The sequence below is a fragment of the Pelobates fuscus genome, chromosome 5 (assembly GCF_036172605.1).
Source record: "Pelobates fuscus isolate aPelFus1 chromosome 5, aPelFus1.pri, whole genome shotgun sequence".
NCBI lineage: Eukaryota > Metazoa > Chordata > Amphibia > Anura > Pelobatidae > Pelobates > Pelobates fuscus.
The window spans coordinates 206,114,400-206,133,413 of NC_086321.1; the positions used below are offsets into that span (position 1 = coordinate 206,114,400).

The 19,014-nt window shown below is 39.7% G+C and overlaps 1 protein-coding gene across 3 annotated transcripts in view; it reads right to left on the reverse strand.

The window, feature by feature from the left end:
* Positions 1 to 19,014, reverse strand: part of DAPK1 (death associated protein kinase 1) — a 157,991-nt gene that overhangs the window by 2,741 nt on the left and 136,236 nt on the right. For all 3 annotated transcript variants that reach the window (XM_063454973.1, XM_063454974.1, XM_063454972.1), the window contains exons 23-25: positions 4,980 to 5,118; positions 3,968 to 4,088; positions 336 to 524 (exon numbers count right to left, since the gene is read on the reverse strand). In XM_063454973.1, coding sequence (XP_063311043.1) covers positions 336 to 524; positions 3,968 to 4,088; positions 4,980 to 5,118 — 449 coding nt within the window. The remainder of the gene's footprint in view (positions 1 to 335; positions 525 to 3,967; positions 4,089 to 4,979; positions 5,119 to 19,014) is intronic.

The following is a 19,014-nucleotide window of genomic DNA, read 5'->3' on the forward strand; positions in this document are numbered from 1 at the left end:
CCCTTTACCATTATTATTTTCATCACTCATCGCCCTCCTCCATATACCTGCAAGGAGGATACTCTACAACTTCAGAGACCAACATAGGACCAAAGTTCCATTATACTGGACTCTATTTAAAAATTATTACCTCAACCAGGACTTTTAATTTCATTTACTTTGCTCACCGGCGCAGTCCCATCCCTTTGTTTGTTTGCCTTTCTTATTTATTTCAAGGACACGTGAGGGAGTCCTTGTTTGGGATTGCTGCCCTTTGTACCTCTTTCTGATATATTAGCGCTGACTCTATTCTCTGTTTTTTCAATATGGGATAATGTGAATTAATTAATTCTTACCTCCCCGATGCTGTGCAGTTGTTGTGCTATATTCCGTACATCGTATTCACTCGCCAATGGATTAAGCTGCTCCTGCACATCATAAACAAACTGCTGGAATGAGAGCAGCTGGTTGGGTCCATTTAGCTTTCTCCAAGATGGCAGAATGGAGATAATTTTCTCACACAAAGAGGTCATTGGAGGACAAGCCTAAAATAAAACAAATGACAATGCTCTGCAAAGGAATGGGAAGCTGCTACAGCAACAATAGAAAAGGTAAACCAAAATTGTAAAAAAAAGAAAGAAAAAAAAAAGAAGAAAACCAAAACAAAACCGCACAAACTGTCTCCACATCAGCAAAAGCTTTTGTATTTCACAGACATGTTACATTTCTTCTACCTACTCCATGTGTGTCCTGTTAGGTATTAAAGGAACACTATAGTCACCTAAATTACTTTAGCTAAATAAAGCAGTTTTAGTGTATAGATCATTCCCCTGCAATTTCACTGCTCAATTCACTGTCATTTAGGAGTTAAATCACTTTGTTTATGTTTATGCAGCCCTAGCCACACCTCCCCTGGCTATGATTGACAGAGCCTGCATGAAAAAAAAAACTGGTTTCACTTTCAAACAGATGTAATTTACCTTAAATAAATGTATCTCAATCTCTAAATTGAACTTTAATCACATCCAGGAGACTCTTGCAGGGTCTAGCAAGCTATTAACATAGCAGGGGATAAGAAAATCTTAATTAAACAGAACTTGCAAAAAAGTAAGCCTAAAAATGGCTCTGTTTACAGGAAGTGTTTATGGAAGGCTGTGTAAGTCACATGCAGGGAGGTGTGACTAGGGTTCATAAACAAAGGGTTGTAACTCCTAAATGGCAGAGGATTGAGCAGTGAGGCTGCAGGGGCATGTTATATACACCAAAACGGCTTCATTAGGCTAAAGTTGTTCAGGTGATTATAGTGTCCTTTTAATACGCGTTAGTGGTTCATAATAATCTATCTTTCTGTCTGTAAATAAGATTTTTTCTCATATTTACCGGTTTCTTTCCACACCCTGATCTAACACACTGATCTAACCAACCCCATGTCATATCCCTAGGAATGCTGAAAAAATGCATTGGGCATGCTTGGGAAAGAATTGCAATTAAAATGTTCTTGCATTACTGGACATATGGTGATTTACTTTTGATACTGTACTTTACACTAACTTGATCATGTATAACAACACTGGACTTGAAGGGACACTATAGTCATCAGAACAACTACAGCTCAATATATTTGTTCTAGTGAGTATAGTCAATCCGTGCAGGCTTTTTGCAGTAAACACAGTCTTCAGAGAAAATGCAGTGTTTACATTACAGCCTAGGGACACCTCCAGTGGCCACTCCTCAAATGGCTACTAGAGGTGCATCCTGGGACAGGGCTCTGCCCCCAGCTCACCTCCTTTATGATCTCAACCAATCCAATGCTTTCCTATGGAAAATCATGATGATTGACTGAGATCATCACTTCTGATTATGTCAGCAAATGGAGGCAGTTCGGGGGTAGAGCAAGCCCTGGCAGACTGGATATAAGGAAAGATTTTACTATATTGAGGGAGGCTAGATAGTGATTTTAACACTACAGAGTCAGGAATACATGTTCCTGAACCTATAGTGTTTCTTTAAAACAAAAAGGAGGATCAAAGCACGCGAGCATAAGAAGGTGTGGATTATCAAACAAGGCTGACTATTGAACCCAGTCTGTTTTCCTTCTACAGGGAGTGCAGAATTATTAGGCAAATGAGTATTTTGACCACATCATCCTCTTTATGCATGTTGTCTTACTCCAAGCTGTATAGGCTCGATAGCCTACTACCAATTAAGCATATTAGGTGATGTGCATCTCTGTAATGAGAAGGGGTGTGGTCTAATGACATCAACACCCTATATCAGGTGTGCATAATTATTAGGCAACTTCCTTTCCTTTGGCAAAATGGGTCAAAAGGAGGACTTGACAGGCTTAGAAAAGTCAAAAATAGTAAGATATCTTGCAGAGGGATGCAGCACTCTTAAAATTGCAAAGCTTCTGAAGCGTGATCATCGAACAATCAAGCGTTTCATTCAAAATAGTCAACAGGGTCGCAAGAAGCGTGTGGAGAAACCAAGGCGCAAAATAACTGCCCATGAACTGAGAAAAGTCAAGCGTGCAGCTGCCAAGATGCCACTTGCCACCAGTTTGGCCATATTATAGAGCTGCAACATCACTGGAGTGCCCAAAAGCACAAGGTGTGCAATACTCAGAGACATGGCCAAGGTAAGAAAGGCTGAAAGACGACCACCACTGAACAAGACACACAAGCTGAAACGTCAAGACTGGGCCAAGAAATGTCTCAAGACTGATTTTTCTAAGGTTTTATGGACTGATGAAATGAGAGTGAGTCTTGATGGGCCAGATGGATGGGCCCGTGGCTGGATTGGTAAAGGGCAGAGAGCTCCAGTCCGACTCAGACGCCAGCAAGGTGGAGGTGGAGTACTGGTTTGGGCTGGTATCATCAAAGATGAGCTTGTGGGGCCTTTTCGGGTTGAGGATGGAGTCAAGCTCAACTCCCAGTCCTACTGCCAGTTTCTGGAAGACACCTTCTTCAAGCAGTGGTACAGGAAGAAGTCTGCATCCTTCAAGAAAAACATGATTTTCATGCAGGACAATGCTCCATCACACGCGTCCAAGTACTCCACAGCGTGGCTGGCAAGAAAGGGTATAAAAGAAGAAAATCTAATGACATGGCCTCCTTGTTCACCTGATCTGAACCCCATTGAGAACCTGTGGTCCATCATCAAATGTGAGATTTACAAGGAGGGAAAACAGTACACCTCTCTGAACAGTGTCTGGGAGGCTGTGGTTGCTTCTGCACGCAATGTTGATGGTGAACAGATCAAAACACTGACAGAATCCATGGATGGCAGGCTTTTGAGTGTCCTTGCAAAGAAAGGTGGCTATATTGGTCACTGATTTGTTTTTGTTTTGTTTTTGAATGTCAGAAATGTATATTTGTGAATGTTGAGATGTTATATTGGTTTCACTGGTAAAAATAAATAATTGAAATGGGTATATATTTGTTTTTTGTTAAGTTGCCTAATAATTATGCACAGTAATAGTCACCTGCACACACAGATATCCCCCTAAAATAGCTAAAACTAAAAACAAACTAAAAACTACTTCCAAAAATATTCAGCTTTGATATTAATTAGTTTTTTGGGTTCATTGAGAACATGGTTGTTGTTCAATAACAAAATTAATCCTCAAAAATACAACTTGCCTAATAGTTCAGGGATCAGGGATAGGCAACCTTCGGCACTCCAGCTGTTGACTACATCCCCCATAATGCTCTTACACCCATAATGCTGGCAAAACATCATGGGAGGTGTAGTCCAAAACATCTGGAGTGCTAAAGGTTACCTATGCCTGTTCTAGATGGTCTTATGCATTTAGATGCTTTTGCCCTTCACAATTAATTCTAATGAATACATCCATTATTTATCAGTAGTTTACTTCTTTAAGTATAAAGACATTTTTATATGGCAGACGTGATAATTTATCCAGGTATTCTGCCTTAAAATAAAACATTAGCAGTTAATGATTGCTACAGGAATCAAAATGAATTACGGTGATTAGTTGGCTTCTCAATTCCTGGAGGTGGTTCCGTAGAAGCTTCATATCCTTCGAACCAGACGCACCAGCATCCAAGACAAACAACTTGTCGGATATCTGCAGATCATTTCCAAACCTGAGGAAAACAGAATTTGCTTTTACTTGGAAAGATTATTATAACTCAGGAAGTTAAATAAATGCAGTACTTATTTTACTTGTGGCACCATTAGGTAGGGTAGTACAGAATAAAACTGTAGCTAGAAATGCTTTAAACAAAATATTCCAAATTAGGAATTCTAATTTGTTAACAACCTGCTTATTTGCAGAAGATCGAGGGTCCATCTCATATTCAAAGCATACTTCATACAGCTGTGAATAAGGTAATTGAGATACTATATAGCTGCTTAGCTTTGATTGGCATCATGGAGAATTCTAAATATTTTTATACTGTGGTCTTGGCATTGCTTACTCCATTATTGTTGTTATTTGTGATATACTAATTGATTCAGAGTACGATCTAATATATTTGACTTTTTCTTTCCGTTTCCAATTGTTTAGCCCATGTTAGGTTCTGTTCTGTACTCTTAAAAACTACAAGTGTATTCACAATCAGACAACTTTCTTAAAGCCCAGCTACTTTATATGAACAGGCACATCTAATCATTCTTAACTAAAAAGTTGTCTTGCCTCAACATCAAATTCCTCCTACATTTCACTTTTTAGGAGGGACAATTTTTTAGATGCTAAAAATGTTCAGTGTTTTTAACCAAGCTCACACAGCTTTTAGATTAGTACCAACAGGTATTTTAGTGATGTTCAAAAGTATTTAGAATTACATAATTTTTTATCACCTAGAATGTTTTGTTATAGCTCAAGCCCAATAATGACATCCCCAGCAACCACCCAAAACAAATATGTCTCTCTTTGGATTCTAAAGTGTTGTACAGGCTAGCCATAATAATTTAATACAAACAAGAATAAAATTTCGTCATTCAAAAAAATTGCTGAGTGCTTTGATAGTTCTTACCGATTCTTGATTTCTTTCAGTAGCGACATATCTTTGTCGTATCCAAACTCTCCTCCGGCTGGGCGAGGCAGATTGACGATGTCAGCATGGGTGGCCACCAGGACAACTCTAAGCAAGTTTTTCAACTTCCCTCCAAACGCTACAGCACACAGTGCAAGGAGATAAAAGACAATTATACTGCAATAACTGTATGAGCTACATTGCATTTGAAATAATCATTTCATACACTAAGTCACAATATTTTCTAACATAACATAAGTCATACAATAGTGGCATTCTTTCAGATCATAATAAAAATAGCTTTTGTTTATTCTTTTTCTGATCTCCTATGCTCAGGTGGATGTTTCTCTTATGTGTTCTTTATTTCTAAGTTTATTGATGTACCAACACATTGCAACACGTTTCCATAACTGTCCCACACTGTATTACTCATTGTACTTTAAAATTATTTCCAAACGAATAATAATAATAAAAAAAAAATACCCATGTGTCTCCCACTTCCGAACACCACAAGATCTATTCTGTACTATCTCGCTTTGGGTCTACCTATAGGAACAGAGAAGGGTTGGCACTGGGCAAAATGAGACATGTTTACTAAGAAAGGTAGTAGGGATTGTACAAAAATCCCACCTTTAAAAAGGACATAAAATCACAGTCTGAAAATGTGGGCCAGGTATTGCACGGATTGTTTCACCAGGAATCAGACTGTTAAGCAGATATTTTCCACGTGTCCATAAAATGTAAAGATTTCATACATTACATGTGTGTTTAATATAATGGTATATGTTAGGTAAACAATGGTTCATGAATGGATTTTTTGATATTTATCAACCAGGAACCATATTGAAAAATTTACTATAAAATACTTGCATCCTAGCATTACTGCTACAAGACAATATGATGTATTAACACTCTGGATAATCCAGATAACCACTTGATTAGACTTGAAAAGCCTAAATTGAGAAAGTGATCTTATGACAGGGAAAATTAAACTTCATGGCAATATTTGATCTCCTACTGCCCTCTAGTGGAGGATTTTTTTAAAGACTAGTTGTAAAAGAAATATTTAAATATCCCACTAAAAATGCTCATTTTGCATAACATTTTTATTGGAGATCACAAAAAATAAATATATATATATATTTGATAGATACACACACACTCACACTTCTAGCTTTATCTAGTGATTTAAATATTACTGTCAAAAAGGATACACTATTTTGTAATAAAGTCTGTTTAATTTATTTCAGTTGTATTGAGGAATAAAATATCTGTAAGCCATCTATCAATGAGTAATTAGAACATTACATATGGCGCATGGCCTAGCTCACTTGCAAGATGGCAGCATAAAAGTGGAGTTCAACTGTATCTGACCTAACATCAGCCAAAAAACTCAGTAACCAGTCCTTTATTGGGCAGTAATCAGAGAACAAACACTTCCCAACCATCCCACTGCTTCATGGTCCCCATGAAGTCTGGTCCCATGGGTTAATTCTTGTCCGCCCCTGCTGATCTAACAAGCCATGAAGCCTCTACATTAGCGGCGCCATCATCACCTAAGCCTAGCAGTCCTGGCAAACCAAGCTTGGAAGCATGTGGAGTTGTGTCAAGTGTGGAGCAGTTGAGAGCTGACCTCAATATCTACACAGCATTTTTCACCAAAATGGACACCGCTACACTGGAGATGTATTTTAGAGGTGTCAGATGGCAAGATATGGTGGATCTCTGCTGTGATAGCACAGTCCTGGAAGATGGGATTGTGACCCTAGAAGTTACATATCAGCAATCAAAATAATATAATTGGGCAGGGCAATATGCTTTTGGATCTTTGGATGCAGATCGCAGATTTGGATAATAGGGGTCAAAGGTATCCAGGGATTACCAGATTACCCCAAGGAGCCCTTGTAAGCAACATTACAGGAGAGATCATTCTAAGCTGGGTCAATCGAGCTCTCTGCCTTCCAGGCCGAAATGGCACACAGCAGGATGTAATTTGCATTCCTGTCGACAAAAAGAGTGCATCATGCTTAAAGCACACGAATGCCTTACATGAAACTTCACTGTCTACTTATACCAGGGGCTACTTTGAAAATCTGGTATGATTTGCGCTTTCAGCTATTGCTTTCTTCTAATTACAGACTGGGTATTTAACCCAGTTAGCTGAAATGCTTCAGGAGAGGCAACCTACACCACTCGAGAAATTCTGCTACCACCAGGTCAGACACATCTACTCAGGATGAAAACCTACACAAAGAACGTCTGCTGTTTGTGGAGCTCTGCTATCAGGTGTAATCATTATACCAAGGTGTCTCCACTCTCAATTGATCTTCCCCAGAGCCCAGCCTGTCCCATTCAGGCTCAAGTCGTACTGGGAGATGTTCTGCAACTAAATTTCACAAACCAGGAATGGCCAAAAATGTTCATAATGATGCACCACAGTTCTTTAGGCTCAAAATATCAGTTGGTATGACACGCCACAAATTCTTTGAAGGGGCAATGGACCAGTGCTGGAGAAGCCCTGGGCAGTTGAATTGTATATCTTCTGGGACTGCCCAGTCCTAATTCCTTATTGGAGGAAGACATAACATTATGAGCATGGTGGTGGATGAAGCAGTGGAATTTCACCCATCAGATATGAATTAGCTATCTCTAAATATAAGAAAACACTATCTAAACATTTTCCAACGCTGCCCCATCACTGATTTCGGCCCTTTGGCTGAAAATAGAACTAACTTCACATTAGAATTGGCTGGGCCATGTAGAAGAGTCGCCAGATGGAAAAATGTATGGCTGCATTGAAAGGCCAGACTGACTAGTATGAAAAAGTGTTGAGAACTTGGCAATTCTACCCCTCCTAGTGTGTGGAATCAAAAATTGTGGGCACAGGGAAAAAGGGTGGCACCTAACCATAGAAATGGATAAAGCCGCTAGAAAGAGTGCGGTCCTGTCCCAAAAATGATCAGGGTTACTCTCTGCATGAACACAAAATTGGCAGACCACTTTGTGTTTCACCTAATAAACACAATATGCAGAGCCTAGGTTAAACTAGGTAAGTGCAGTAAGGTTGACTGCAGTTAAAAAACTAAGCAATATGCATGGTTTATCACTGTGGGACATACATATAGCACACATTCTCAGTTTATGGAAAAGAGAAACGTTTCTAGGAAATAAATAGGAGTTTCAGAGGTACAATTAGGACACATAGCAGGATCACCTTTAAATCATTCATTCAAAAGCAATACCATATAATCAAATCAAGCTGTAGTATTTAGCACATATTACCTAAGGTGTAATATTATTATCATGAAAGCAGGCAGAAGAGAGTGTAATATAATACAGAAGAACCCAAAATGTACATTTTTATCACACTTCACTATAAATGGTTTAGTAATTTAACTGCACCCACAATTTTTCCACACTCATATCCCTTTAAGAACACAATTTTGACATTTTAAATGAAGCCATTTTGAAAAAATATATGAATACAATAATTCATTTAGAGCGGAGAAAAAAAGATTAATGGTTCCATGTCTTTGTGTTCTGAAAAGTTAAATTGAGCAGATCTTCATTGCTTTAGCATGGCTCCCATTATGTGAATCAGACAAGCAACCTATCCAAATCAATTGATCCTTCACCTCTATTTCATTTGCTGTGAATCACCATAAAGTGCACATTAAACAGTTATAAAACAATTTATGCCTTCACACCATTGATTAGAAGAGAGGGAGACAGCTCTGAATGACATTACACAATGGACCACAAATTAATATGTAGCAGTAAAGGGCAGACTGTCCTAAAGCTCAATAAAAACCACAATTGCTTCTCAGTAGAATGACCACCCACATGGAAACCAGGCAAAGAAGTGCAGGATTCTTAATGGAGACGCATTATCTAAACGCAAGCTGTTGATGAAAGGTGGAGATTAGCTATAATCATTTGTGCTGGCTCATGGATATAAAACTTATTGGCGACTTTCCGGGGCCACATACATTTTTAATACAACAATGGATGCTACCATTTTGTTGATCTGTCAAAAGGCAACACAAGATTATTAATAACATTTATAAAACTACAACATATTTGTAGAGTTCTTCAAATGGAAGACACGTCATAGTAGCCCCTTCAGGACCGGACTGTTTTGGCCATGTTGTGCGTTAAGGACCAGGGCTGTTTTAACACTTTTGCAGTGTTTGTGTTTAGCTGTAATTTTCTTGTCTTTCATTTACTGTTCCCATACCATTTATATACAGTTGCAAAAAAAAGTATGTGAACCCTTTGGAATGATATGGATTTCTGCACAAATTGGTCATAAAATGTGATCTGATCATCATCTAAGTCACAACAATAGACAATCACAGTCTGCTTAACCCCTTAACGCCCTTACGGCGTTCTATGCCGTCGCGGCTTTAAAGGGCTTTAAAGCCGTTGCGGCGGCATAGAACGCCGTAACGGCTTGCAGCCCCAGGAGCAGAGGTGTACTCACCTCCGCCGCGATCCTCTTCAGGGGGGCTGTCTGAGAGCCCAGGCAGCCCCCCTCCGGCAAATGAGGCCCCCGGGGGCCATGTGATCGCTCTCAATGAGCGATCACATGGCCCCCTATAGCTGGCTATGGATCTGCCAGCAGGGGGACTGTCTAAAATATTAGACAGTCCCCCTGCTGGTAGGTAGTGTAAAAAAAAAATATTAAAATGTTATAAAATAAATTAAATGCCTTTTTATATATATATAATATGTATATACATATTATATATATGTAACGTCATACGTAATGTATTTTAGTATTAATATTCGTATATATATTAATATTAAAATACACTTCGAATGACGTTACATATATATAATATGTATATATATATTATATATATAATAGATCTACATATATATATTATATATATATACACGCATAATTACAATAATAAATAAATAAAATAATTAAATAAATAAATAAAATATTGAAACAAAATATAAAATAAATTATATATTCATATGTAATTTCATTCTAACGGTTTTTAATATATATATATTGGAAACAGAATACACTTAGAATGACATTCTATATATATATCTATCTATATATAAAATACAAATAACCGCAAATATATATATATAGAGATAAATACATATAATTACATAAAAGATTACATTAGTATACACGTAGAATTTATATACCTATAAATGCATATATATTAAAATTCTACGTGTATATTTAAGTAATTTTTTAACATAATTATGTCATTTGATTAATTAAAATTTGATTGACATGCCTGACAACACAGGGAGAAAGTGCAGAGAATTTAATTCGCAAGCACTATATTAGACCCTGTAACTCTCCAAGACACCATAAAACCTGTACATAGGGGGTACTGTTTTACTCGGGAGACTTCGCTGAACTCAAATATTAGTGTTTAAAACTGGTAAATTGTATTACAACGATGATATTTTAAGTAAAAGTGACGTTTTTTGCATTTTTTACAAACAAACGGCACTTTTATGGACTATATTATTGTTGTAATATGTTTTACTGTTTTAAAACACTAATATTTGTGTTTAGTGAAATCTCCCGAGAATAACAGTACCCCACATGTACAGGTTTTATGGTGTTTTGGAAAGTTAGAGAGTCACATATAAGGCTTGCATTTCATTTTTTTGACATTGAAATTTGCCAGATTAGTTATGTTGCCTTTGAGACCGTATGGTAGCCCAGGAATAAGCATTACCCCCATGATGGCATACCATTTGCAAAAGTAGACAACCCAAGGTATTGCAAATGGGGTATGTCCAGTCATTTTTAGTAGCCACTTAGTCACAAACACTGGCCAAATATTAGTTTTTTGCTTTTTTCACACAAAAACAAATATGAACGCTAACTTTGGCCAGTGTTTGTGACTAAGTGGCTACTAAAAAAGACTAAACATACCCCACGTTCAATACCTTGGGTTGTCTACTTTTTCAAATGGTATGCCATTATGGGGGTAATTCTCATTCCTGGGCTACCACACCGTCTCAAAGGTAACATTACTAATCTGGCAAATTTCAATTTGAAAATGGAACGTTCTATATTTGACCCTGTAACTTTCCAAAACACCATAAAACCTGTTAATGGGGGGTACTGTTGTACTCGTGAGACATCGCTGATTACAAATATGTGCATTTTGTTGCCGTAAAAACAGTATTATGACATTTACAGCTAAAATGTGAGGCGGAACTACAAATTTAAAAAAATTAAAATTTCTCAGTTTTTTTTTAAATTTTATTCATAATAAATTGTTTCAAATACAAATATTTTATATGAAATGAAAGCCCTGTTTCTCCTGAACAAAATGATATATAATAAGTGTGGGTGCATTTAATATGAAAGAGGGGAACTACCGGTGAACAGACATATAGCGCAAATTCCAGTTTTTGTTTACGTTTTGTTTTGATCAGAACGTGTACTATTGACTCCGTCCTGAAGGGGTTAAACTAATAACAAACAAAGAATGAAATGTTGCCATGTTTTTATTGAACACACCATGTAAACATTCACAGTGAAGGTGGAAAAAGTATGTGAACCCTTGCATTTAATAACTGGTTGAACCTCCTTTGGCAGCAATAACTTCAACCAAACGTTTCCGGTAGTTGCAGATCAGACGTGCAAAACGGTCAGGAGTAATTCTTGACCATTCCTCTTTACAGAACTGTTTCAGTTCAGCAATATTCTTGGGATGTCTGGGGTGAATCGCCTTCTTGAGGTCATGCCACAGCATCTCAATCGGGTTGAGGTCAGGACTCTGACAGGGCCACTTCAGAAGGCGTATTTTCTTCTGTTTAAGCTATTCTGTTGTTGATTTACTTCTATGCTTTGGGTCATTGTCCTGTTGCAACACCCATCTTCTGTTGAGCTTCAGCTGGTAGACAGATGGCCTTAAGTTCTCCTGCAAAATGTCTTGATAAACTTGGGAATTTTCGATGATAGCAATCCGTCCAGGCCCTGACGCAGCAAAGCAGCCCCAAAACCATGATGCCCCCACCACCATACTTTACAGTTGGGATGAGGTTTTGATGTTGGTGTGCTGTGCCTCTTTTTCGCCACACATAGTGTTGTGTGTTTCTTCCAAACAACTCAACTTTGGTTTCATCTGTTCACAGAATATTTTGCCAGTACTGCTGTGGAACATCCAGGTGCTCTTGTACAAACTGTAAACGTGCAGCAATGTTTTGTTTGGACAGCAGTGGCTTCCTCTGTGGTATCCTCCCATGAAATCCATTCTTGTTTAGTGTTTTACGTATTGTAGATTCGCTAACAGGGATGTTAGCATTTGCCAGTGACTTTTGTAAGTCTTTAGCTGACACTCTAGGATTCTTCTTTACCTCATTGACCAGTCTGCGCTGTGCTCTTGCAGTCATCTTTACAGGACGGCCACTCCTAGGGAGAGTAGCAGCAGTGCTGAACTTTCTCCATTTATAGACAATTTGTCTTACCGTGGACTGATGAACAGCAAGGCTTTTGGAGATACTTTTATAACCCTTTCCAGCTTTATGCAAGTCAACAATTCTTAATCGTAGGTCTTCTGAGAGCTCTTTTGCGCGAGGCATCGTTCACATCAGGCAATGCTTCTTGTGAAAAGCAAACCCAGAACTGGTGTGTGATTTTTATAGGGCAGGGCAGCTGTAACCAACACTTCCAATCTCATCTCATTGATTGGACTCCAGTTGGCTGACATCTCACTCCAATTAGCTCTTGGAGATGTCATTAGTCTAGGGGTTCACATACTTTTTCCACCTGCACTGTGAATGTTTACATGGTGTGTTCAATAAAAACATGGCAACATTTCATTCTTTGTGTGTTACTAGTTTAAGCAGACTGTGATTGTCTATTGTTGTGACTTAGATGATGATCAGATCGCATTTTATGACCAATTTGTGCAGAAATCCATATCATTCCAAAGGGTTCACATACTTTTTCTTGCAACTGGATTGGTTTTTTTTCCAGGAAAAGAAGGGCTTTCTTTATATACCATTATTTGTATCATGTCATATAATTTAATTTATAAAAAAAATAATAAAATATGGTGAAAAAGCGAAGAAAAAACAAAAACATGTTTGACTATTACTTGAAAAGTCTTTTACTCATATACAAAAGCTAATATAAAAAAAACTGCTAAATAGATTCAAAACTTTGTCCTGAGTTTAAAAACACCCAGTGTTTACTTGCTTTTTTTAAAGTCAAATTTTTGGGTAGTAATTTTTTTGTGTGTGTTTTTCACACACATTGTACTTTAGGCATGAATTAACAGATCCTGTTATGTGTCACTGCCAAACACCCTAATATGTGTTCAGCAACATCTCCGGAGTACTGTGATACCACCCATGCACAGGCTTGTTGGGTTGTTTGGGGGCTTAAAGGCCACAATTTGGCAGGTGCGCATATCCATTTTCCAAATTGGAATTTTGACATGTAATCAACCTGCTCCCATGTCCTATTTGGGGCAATGTATTTTACTCCCATCAAACCATATATTTTTGAAAAGTAGACAACCCAGGGTATTTCAAATGGTGGTATTTTAACACTTCATGCACTGAATTTACTACCAGCCTTTGTCAAACTTTTGGGTAGCAATATTTTGTGTGTGTTTTTTTCACACACATTGTACTTTAGGCATTGACACCCCAATATGTGTTCAGTAACATCTCCTGAGTACAGTGATATCACCCATGCATAATTTTGCTGGGTTGTTTGGGGGCTAAAAGGCCATGATAGAGACTTGTGCATGTCAATTTTTCAACTTGATATATAGGTATGCTTGGACTATCTTCAGTTTGGCATATTTTTGCATCCCCCAGTTATGTTGCCTTCATGGAAGTATATATTTTTATAAAGTAGACATGCCAGGGTATTGTATATAGGGTGATTTAAAGGGACACTATAGTCACCAGAACAACGACAGCTTATTGAATTTGTTCTGGTGAGTAGAATCATTACCTTCAGGCGTTTTGATGTAAATACTGTCTTTTCAGAGAAAAAGCAGTGTTTACATTATAGCCTATTGATAACTTCACTGTCCACTTCTCAGATGGCTGTTACAGATCCTTCCTGGGTCATGGCTGCCTAAAATGCATCCAAATATTCAGTATCTCCTCCCTCTGCATACAGACACTCAACTTTCCTCATAGAGATTCATTGATTCAATTCATCTCTATGAGGAGATGCTGATTGTCCAGGGATGTGTTTGAATCATGCTGGCTCTGCCTCTGATCTGCCTACTTGTCAGTCTAAGCTAATCCTATGGAAGCACTGTTATTGGACCACTTCTGATGATGTCAGCAGACTGCTTGTTTTTCCTAGGCAAACAGCATGCAGATCAACAGCTTCAGGCTTGAATACAGTAAGATTTTGCTATATTTATGGAGGCATGAGAGGCCCAGGGGGGCTAGATGGTGGTTTTAACACTATAGGGCCAGGAATACATGTTTGTGTTCCTGACCCTATAGTGATCCTTTAACATCCTTCCCAAAATCATTGTGCTAATAAATTTTCAGAGAATGTGCATGGTGGTAATTTTTGAATTCTGCTTTTTGATTTTAGCTAGCTGGTTATATGTTACTGCCAGAAAACACCCCGTTTTCTGAGTACACCTATGCCCCTCATGGATTGGTTTGCCATGATTTTATAGTAACAAGTTTTGGACCATTTTGGCTGAATATAGTTTGCTTGCTTTGCTAAGCACATGTTGAGTGAGGTGCCTTTTTCTATCCCAAAGTTGAATTTATGGTTTGAAAGTATATATTTTTTTATAAAGTAGACATCCAAGGTTATAGAAGATGGGGTGGGTATTTTGACTTCTTTCCCCCAACCATTTTGCCCCAAATTCAGAGAAAGTGTGTGGTGGTAATTTTTGGATTCTTTTTTTTTTATCTTAAAAATAAAATGTGTAGCACCAATTCTGGACTCCTCTAGTACGGTTAAATGGGTCTGGTATGCCTAGTGCAACACACAGGGATGAGGGAGTCTGACTTGAAGTGAAGGGCTCAAAAACTGGATATAGGCAGAAATTTCACCAAAAACTGTCTGAAATGTGAAGTATTGTGATTAACACTGTAAATCCCGTGTCATGGATCCAGGAGCTGGTTCACTTAAAAAAGGCTTTGTTAAAATTCAGGATGAAAAACATAAAATTTGTATATATGGTGTGTATACCTTTAAATCTGTTTCAAACAGGATAAGATTAGGTACACGCCAAATACTATACTTCTAGAAAACAGGAAATTAAAATCACCTTCAAGTATAGGAGACTGTTTCCTATGATGTAAAAAATCAGTGTAACACTGATGCGAGATGGCACAAAAATATATATAGGGTGTCTGTGTCTTTAAATTTATGATCCTTGAGTGAATAGAATATATACCAAATGGTGTACTTTGAAGTACGGAAATATATTATTTATAAGGTAGAAATATAATGTAAATGACTGTATTTCGTAAAATTGATACAATTCAATAAAGTCCAATGAATTCCAGATGAAGTTTAAAAATAATTCAAAATTTATTAGAAAAAAGGCGCCTATATCGGGGCATTCAAAGTAGTAGAATAAAAATATATAAAACTGCATAAAAATGAATAAATATAAGTCAGGGACGTTATGCAAGATTGTTACCAGCACATCTGTGTAGGTTGTTCCGTTTTCGTAGTGAGGACCGATTAGGATGGATATGGATAGTTTGTTGCTCTCTCTGCCGGCTGTTTGTGAGGTTGGCGTGCGTCCCAGACCTCACTCTGGATGATGCACGCTGTTGGCCGGCGGGTCCCCCAGATCTCGGAACACTCTACGTTGGATGGGAAAATACTGCAGCTGGATCTTTGGTCTGCGTCCGTACCCTGCTAACTTCTTTGTGGTCTAACGCGTTTCGTGGGTGTCAGCCCCACTTCCTATACCATCACGTCTCTGAGGAAGTGGGGCTGACACCCACGAAACGCGTTAGACCACAAAGAAGTAAGCAGGGTAAGCAGGGTACGGACGCAGACCAAAGATCCAGCTGCAGTATTTTCCCATCCAACGTAGAGTGTTCCGAGATCTGGGGGACCCGCCGGCCAACAGCGTGCATCATCCAGAGTGAGGTCTGGGACGCACGCCAACCTCACAAACAGCCGGCAGAGAGAGCAACAAACTATCCATATCCATCCTAATCGGTCCTCACTACGAAAACGGAACAACCTACACAGATGTGCTGGTAACAATCTTGCATAACGTCCCTGACTTATATTTATTCATTTTTATGCAGTTTTATATATTTTTATTCTACTACTTTGAATGCCCCGATATAGGCGCCTTTTTTCTAATAAATTTTGAATTATTTTTAAACTTCATCTGGAATTCATTGGACTTTATTGAATTGTATCAATTTTATGAAATACAGTCATTTACATTATATTTCTACCTTATAAATAATATATTTCCGTACTTCAAAGTACACCATTTGGTATATATTCTATTCACTCAAGGATCATAAATTTAAAGACACAGACACCCTATATATATTTTTGTGCCATCTCGCATCAGTGTTACACTGATTTTTTACATCATAGGAAACAGTCTCCTATACTTGAAGGTGATTTTAATTTCCTGTTTTCTAGAAGTATAGTATTTGGCGTGTACCTAATCTTATCCTGTTTGAAACAGATTTAAAGGTATACACACCATATATACAAATTTTATGTTTTTCATCCTGAATTTTAACAAAGCCTTTTTTAAGTGAACCAGCTCCTGGATCCATGACACGGGATTTACAGTGTTAATCACAATACTCCTCTAGTACTGTTGTTGGAACTTGACCATCTTCATAAATGATTGTGGAAATCAGCTTGAGCTGAAATTGGAGAAAGATGTTTTTTTCTAGATTTATTTTTCTTAAATAGTAAAAATGAATTGTGCATTGCATAAGATAGATAGCCACCTTTTTATACCAAGCTTTTGTCTTTCTAAAGATAAGATATGGCTGCATCAGCTGATCAGTCAAATCAACATCCCCCTTGTGCCTGTTATAAGCACTGATGCAAACATTTGTGTTGAAGATGGTCTACCAGTGTGCGTATTTTGTGAAGTCTATCATACTGGGGGTGATCTCTGGGATGAAAGAGGGTATTGTCATTAAAGTGTAAATATCAGAGCAGCAACTCATATCTTGTTGTAGACATAGTTTGGGAGTACACTGGACTATAACAGATAGGGTGCTCCAGTAAGAGCGAATCGATGGCTTCTTTATAATCCCCATGCAGGGCGCACCGGCCCTGGGGGCGCAAAATCAGGCTGACCGGAAGGAGGGAAGCGCACTGCGCTCCCCTCCAACCGACGACCTATTGTAGCGTGGCCGAGCGCCCGGTTCTGCGGGCGCGCGAGGGAGCACTCTCCCATGTGTGCTTCCTCTTCAGCTCCCTCGCGCTGTATACTGATACCGGAGCCGGAAGATGACGTCATCTTCCGGCGCCGGCATCCCTACGCGGTGCGCGAGGGAGCTGAAGAGGAAGCACACATGGGAGAGTGCTCCCTCGCGCCCGCCCGCCAACCAGCCTGCCTACCCGCCCGCCAGCCAGCCTGCCTACCCGCCCAGGAGCCCAGCAGCACCACTGGACCCCAGGGAATCCCTTCAGCACTCCAAAAAGGTAAGGAGGCTGAGGGATTAAATTAAAAAAAAAGTTAGTGTGTGTGTGTGTGTCTGCTAGTGAGCGTCAGTGAGTGTGTCTGCTAGTGAGCGTCAGTGAGTGTGTCTGCTAGTGAGCGTCAGTGAGTGTGTCTGCTAGTGAGCGTCAGTGAGTGTGTCTGCTAGTGAGCGTCAGTGAGTGTGTCTGCTAGTGAGCGTCAGTGAGTGTGTCTGCTAGTGAGCGTCAGTGAGTGTGTCTGCTAGTGAGCGTCAGTGAGTGTGTCTGCTAGTGAGCGTCAGTGAGTGTGTCTGCTAGTGAGCGTCAGTGAGTGTGTCTGCTAGTGAGCGTCAGTGAGTGTGTCTGCTAGTGAGCGTCAGTGAGTGTGTCTGCTAGTGAGCGTCAGTGAGTGTGTCTGCTAGTGAGCGTCAGTGAGTGTGTCTGCTAGTGAGCGTCAGTGAGTGTGTCTGCTAGTGAGCGTCAGTGAGTGTGTCTGCTAGTGAGCGTCAGTGAGTGTGTCTGCTAGTGAGCGTCAGTGAGTGTGTCTGCTAGTGAGCGTCAGTGAGTCTGTCTGCTAGTGAGCGTCAGTGAGTCTGTCTGCTAGTGAGCGTCAGTGAGTCTGTCTGCTAGTGAGCGTCAGTGAGTCTGTCTGCTAGTGAGCGTCAGTGAGTCTGTCTGCTAGTGAGCGTCAGTGAGTGTGTCTGCTAGTGAGCGTCAGTGAGTGTGTCTGCTAGTGAGCGTCAGTGAGTGTGTCTGCTAGTGAGCGTCAGTGAGTGTGTCTGCTAGTGAGCGTCAGTGAGTGTGTCTGCTAGTGAGCGTCAGTGAGTGTGTCTGCTAGTGAGCGTCAGCGAGTGTGTCTGCTAGTGAGCGTCAGCGAGTGTGTCTGCTAGTGAGCGTCAGCGAGTGTGTCTGCTAGTGAGCGTCAGCGAGTGTGTCTGCTAGTGAGCGTCAGCGAGTGTGTCTGCTAGTGAGCGTCAGCGAGTGTGTCTGCTAGTGAGCGTCAGCGAGTGTGTCTGCTAGTGAGCGTCAGCGAGTGTGTCTGCTAGTGAGCGTCAGCGAGTGTGTCTGCTAGTGAGCGTCAGCGAGTGTGTCTGCTAGTGAGCGTCAGCGAGTGTGTCTGCTAGTGAGCGTCAGCGAGTGTGTCTGCTAGTGAGCGTCAGCGAGTGTGTCTGCTAGTGAGCGTCAGCGAGTGTGTCTGCTAGTGAGCGTCAGCGAGTGTGTCTGCTAGTGAGCGTCAGCGAGTGTGTCTGCTAGTGAGCGTCAGCGAGTGTGTCTGCTAGTGAGCGTCAGCGAGTGTGTCTGCTAGTGAGCGTCAGCGAGTGTGTCTGCTAGTGAGCGTCAGCGAGTGTGTCTGCTAGTGAGCGTTAGTGTGTGTGTCTGCTAGTGAGCGCCAGTGAGTGTGTCTGCTAGTGAGTGTCAGTG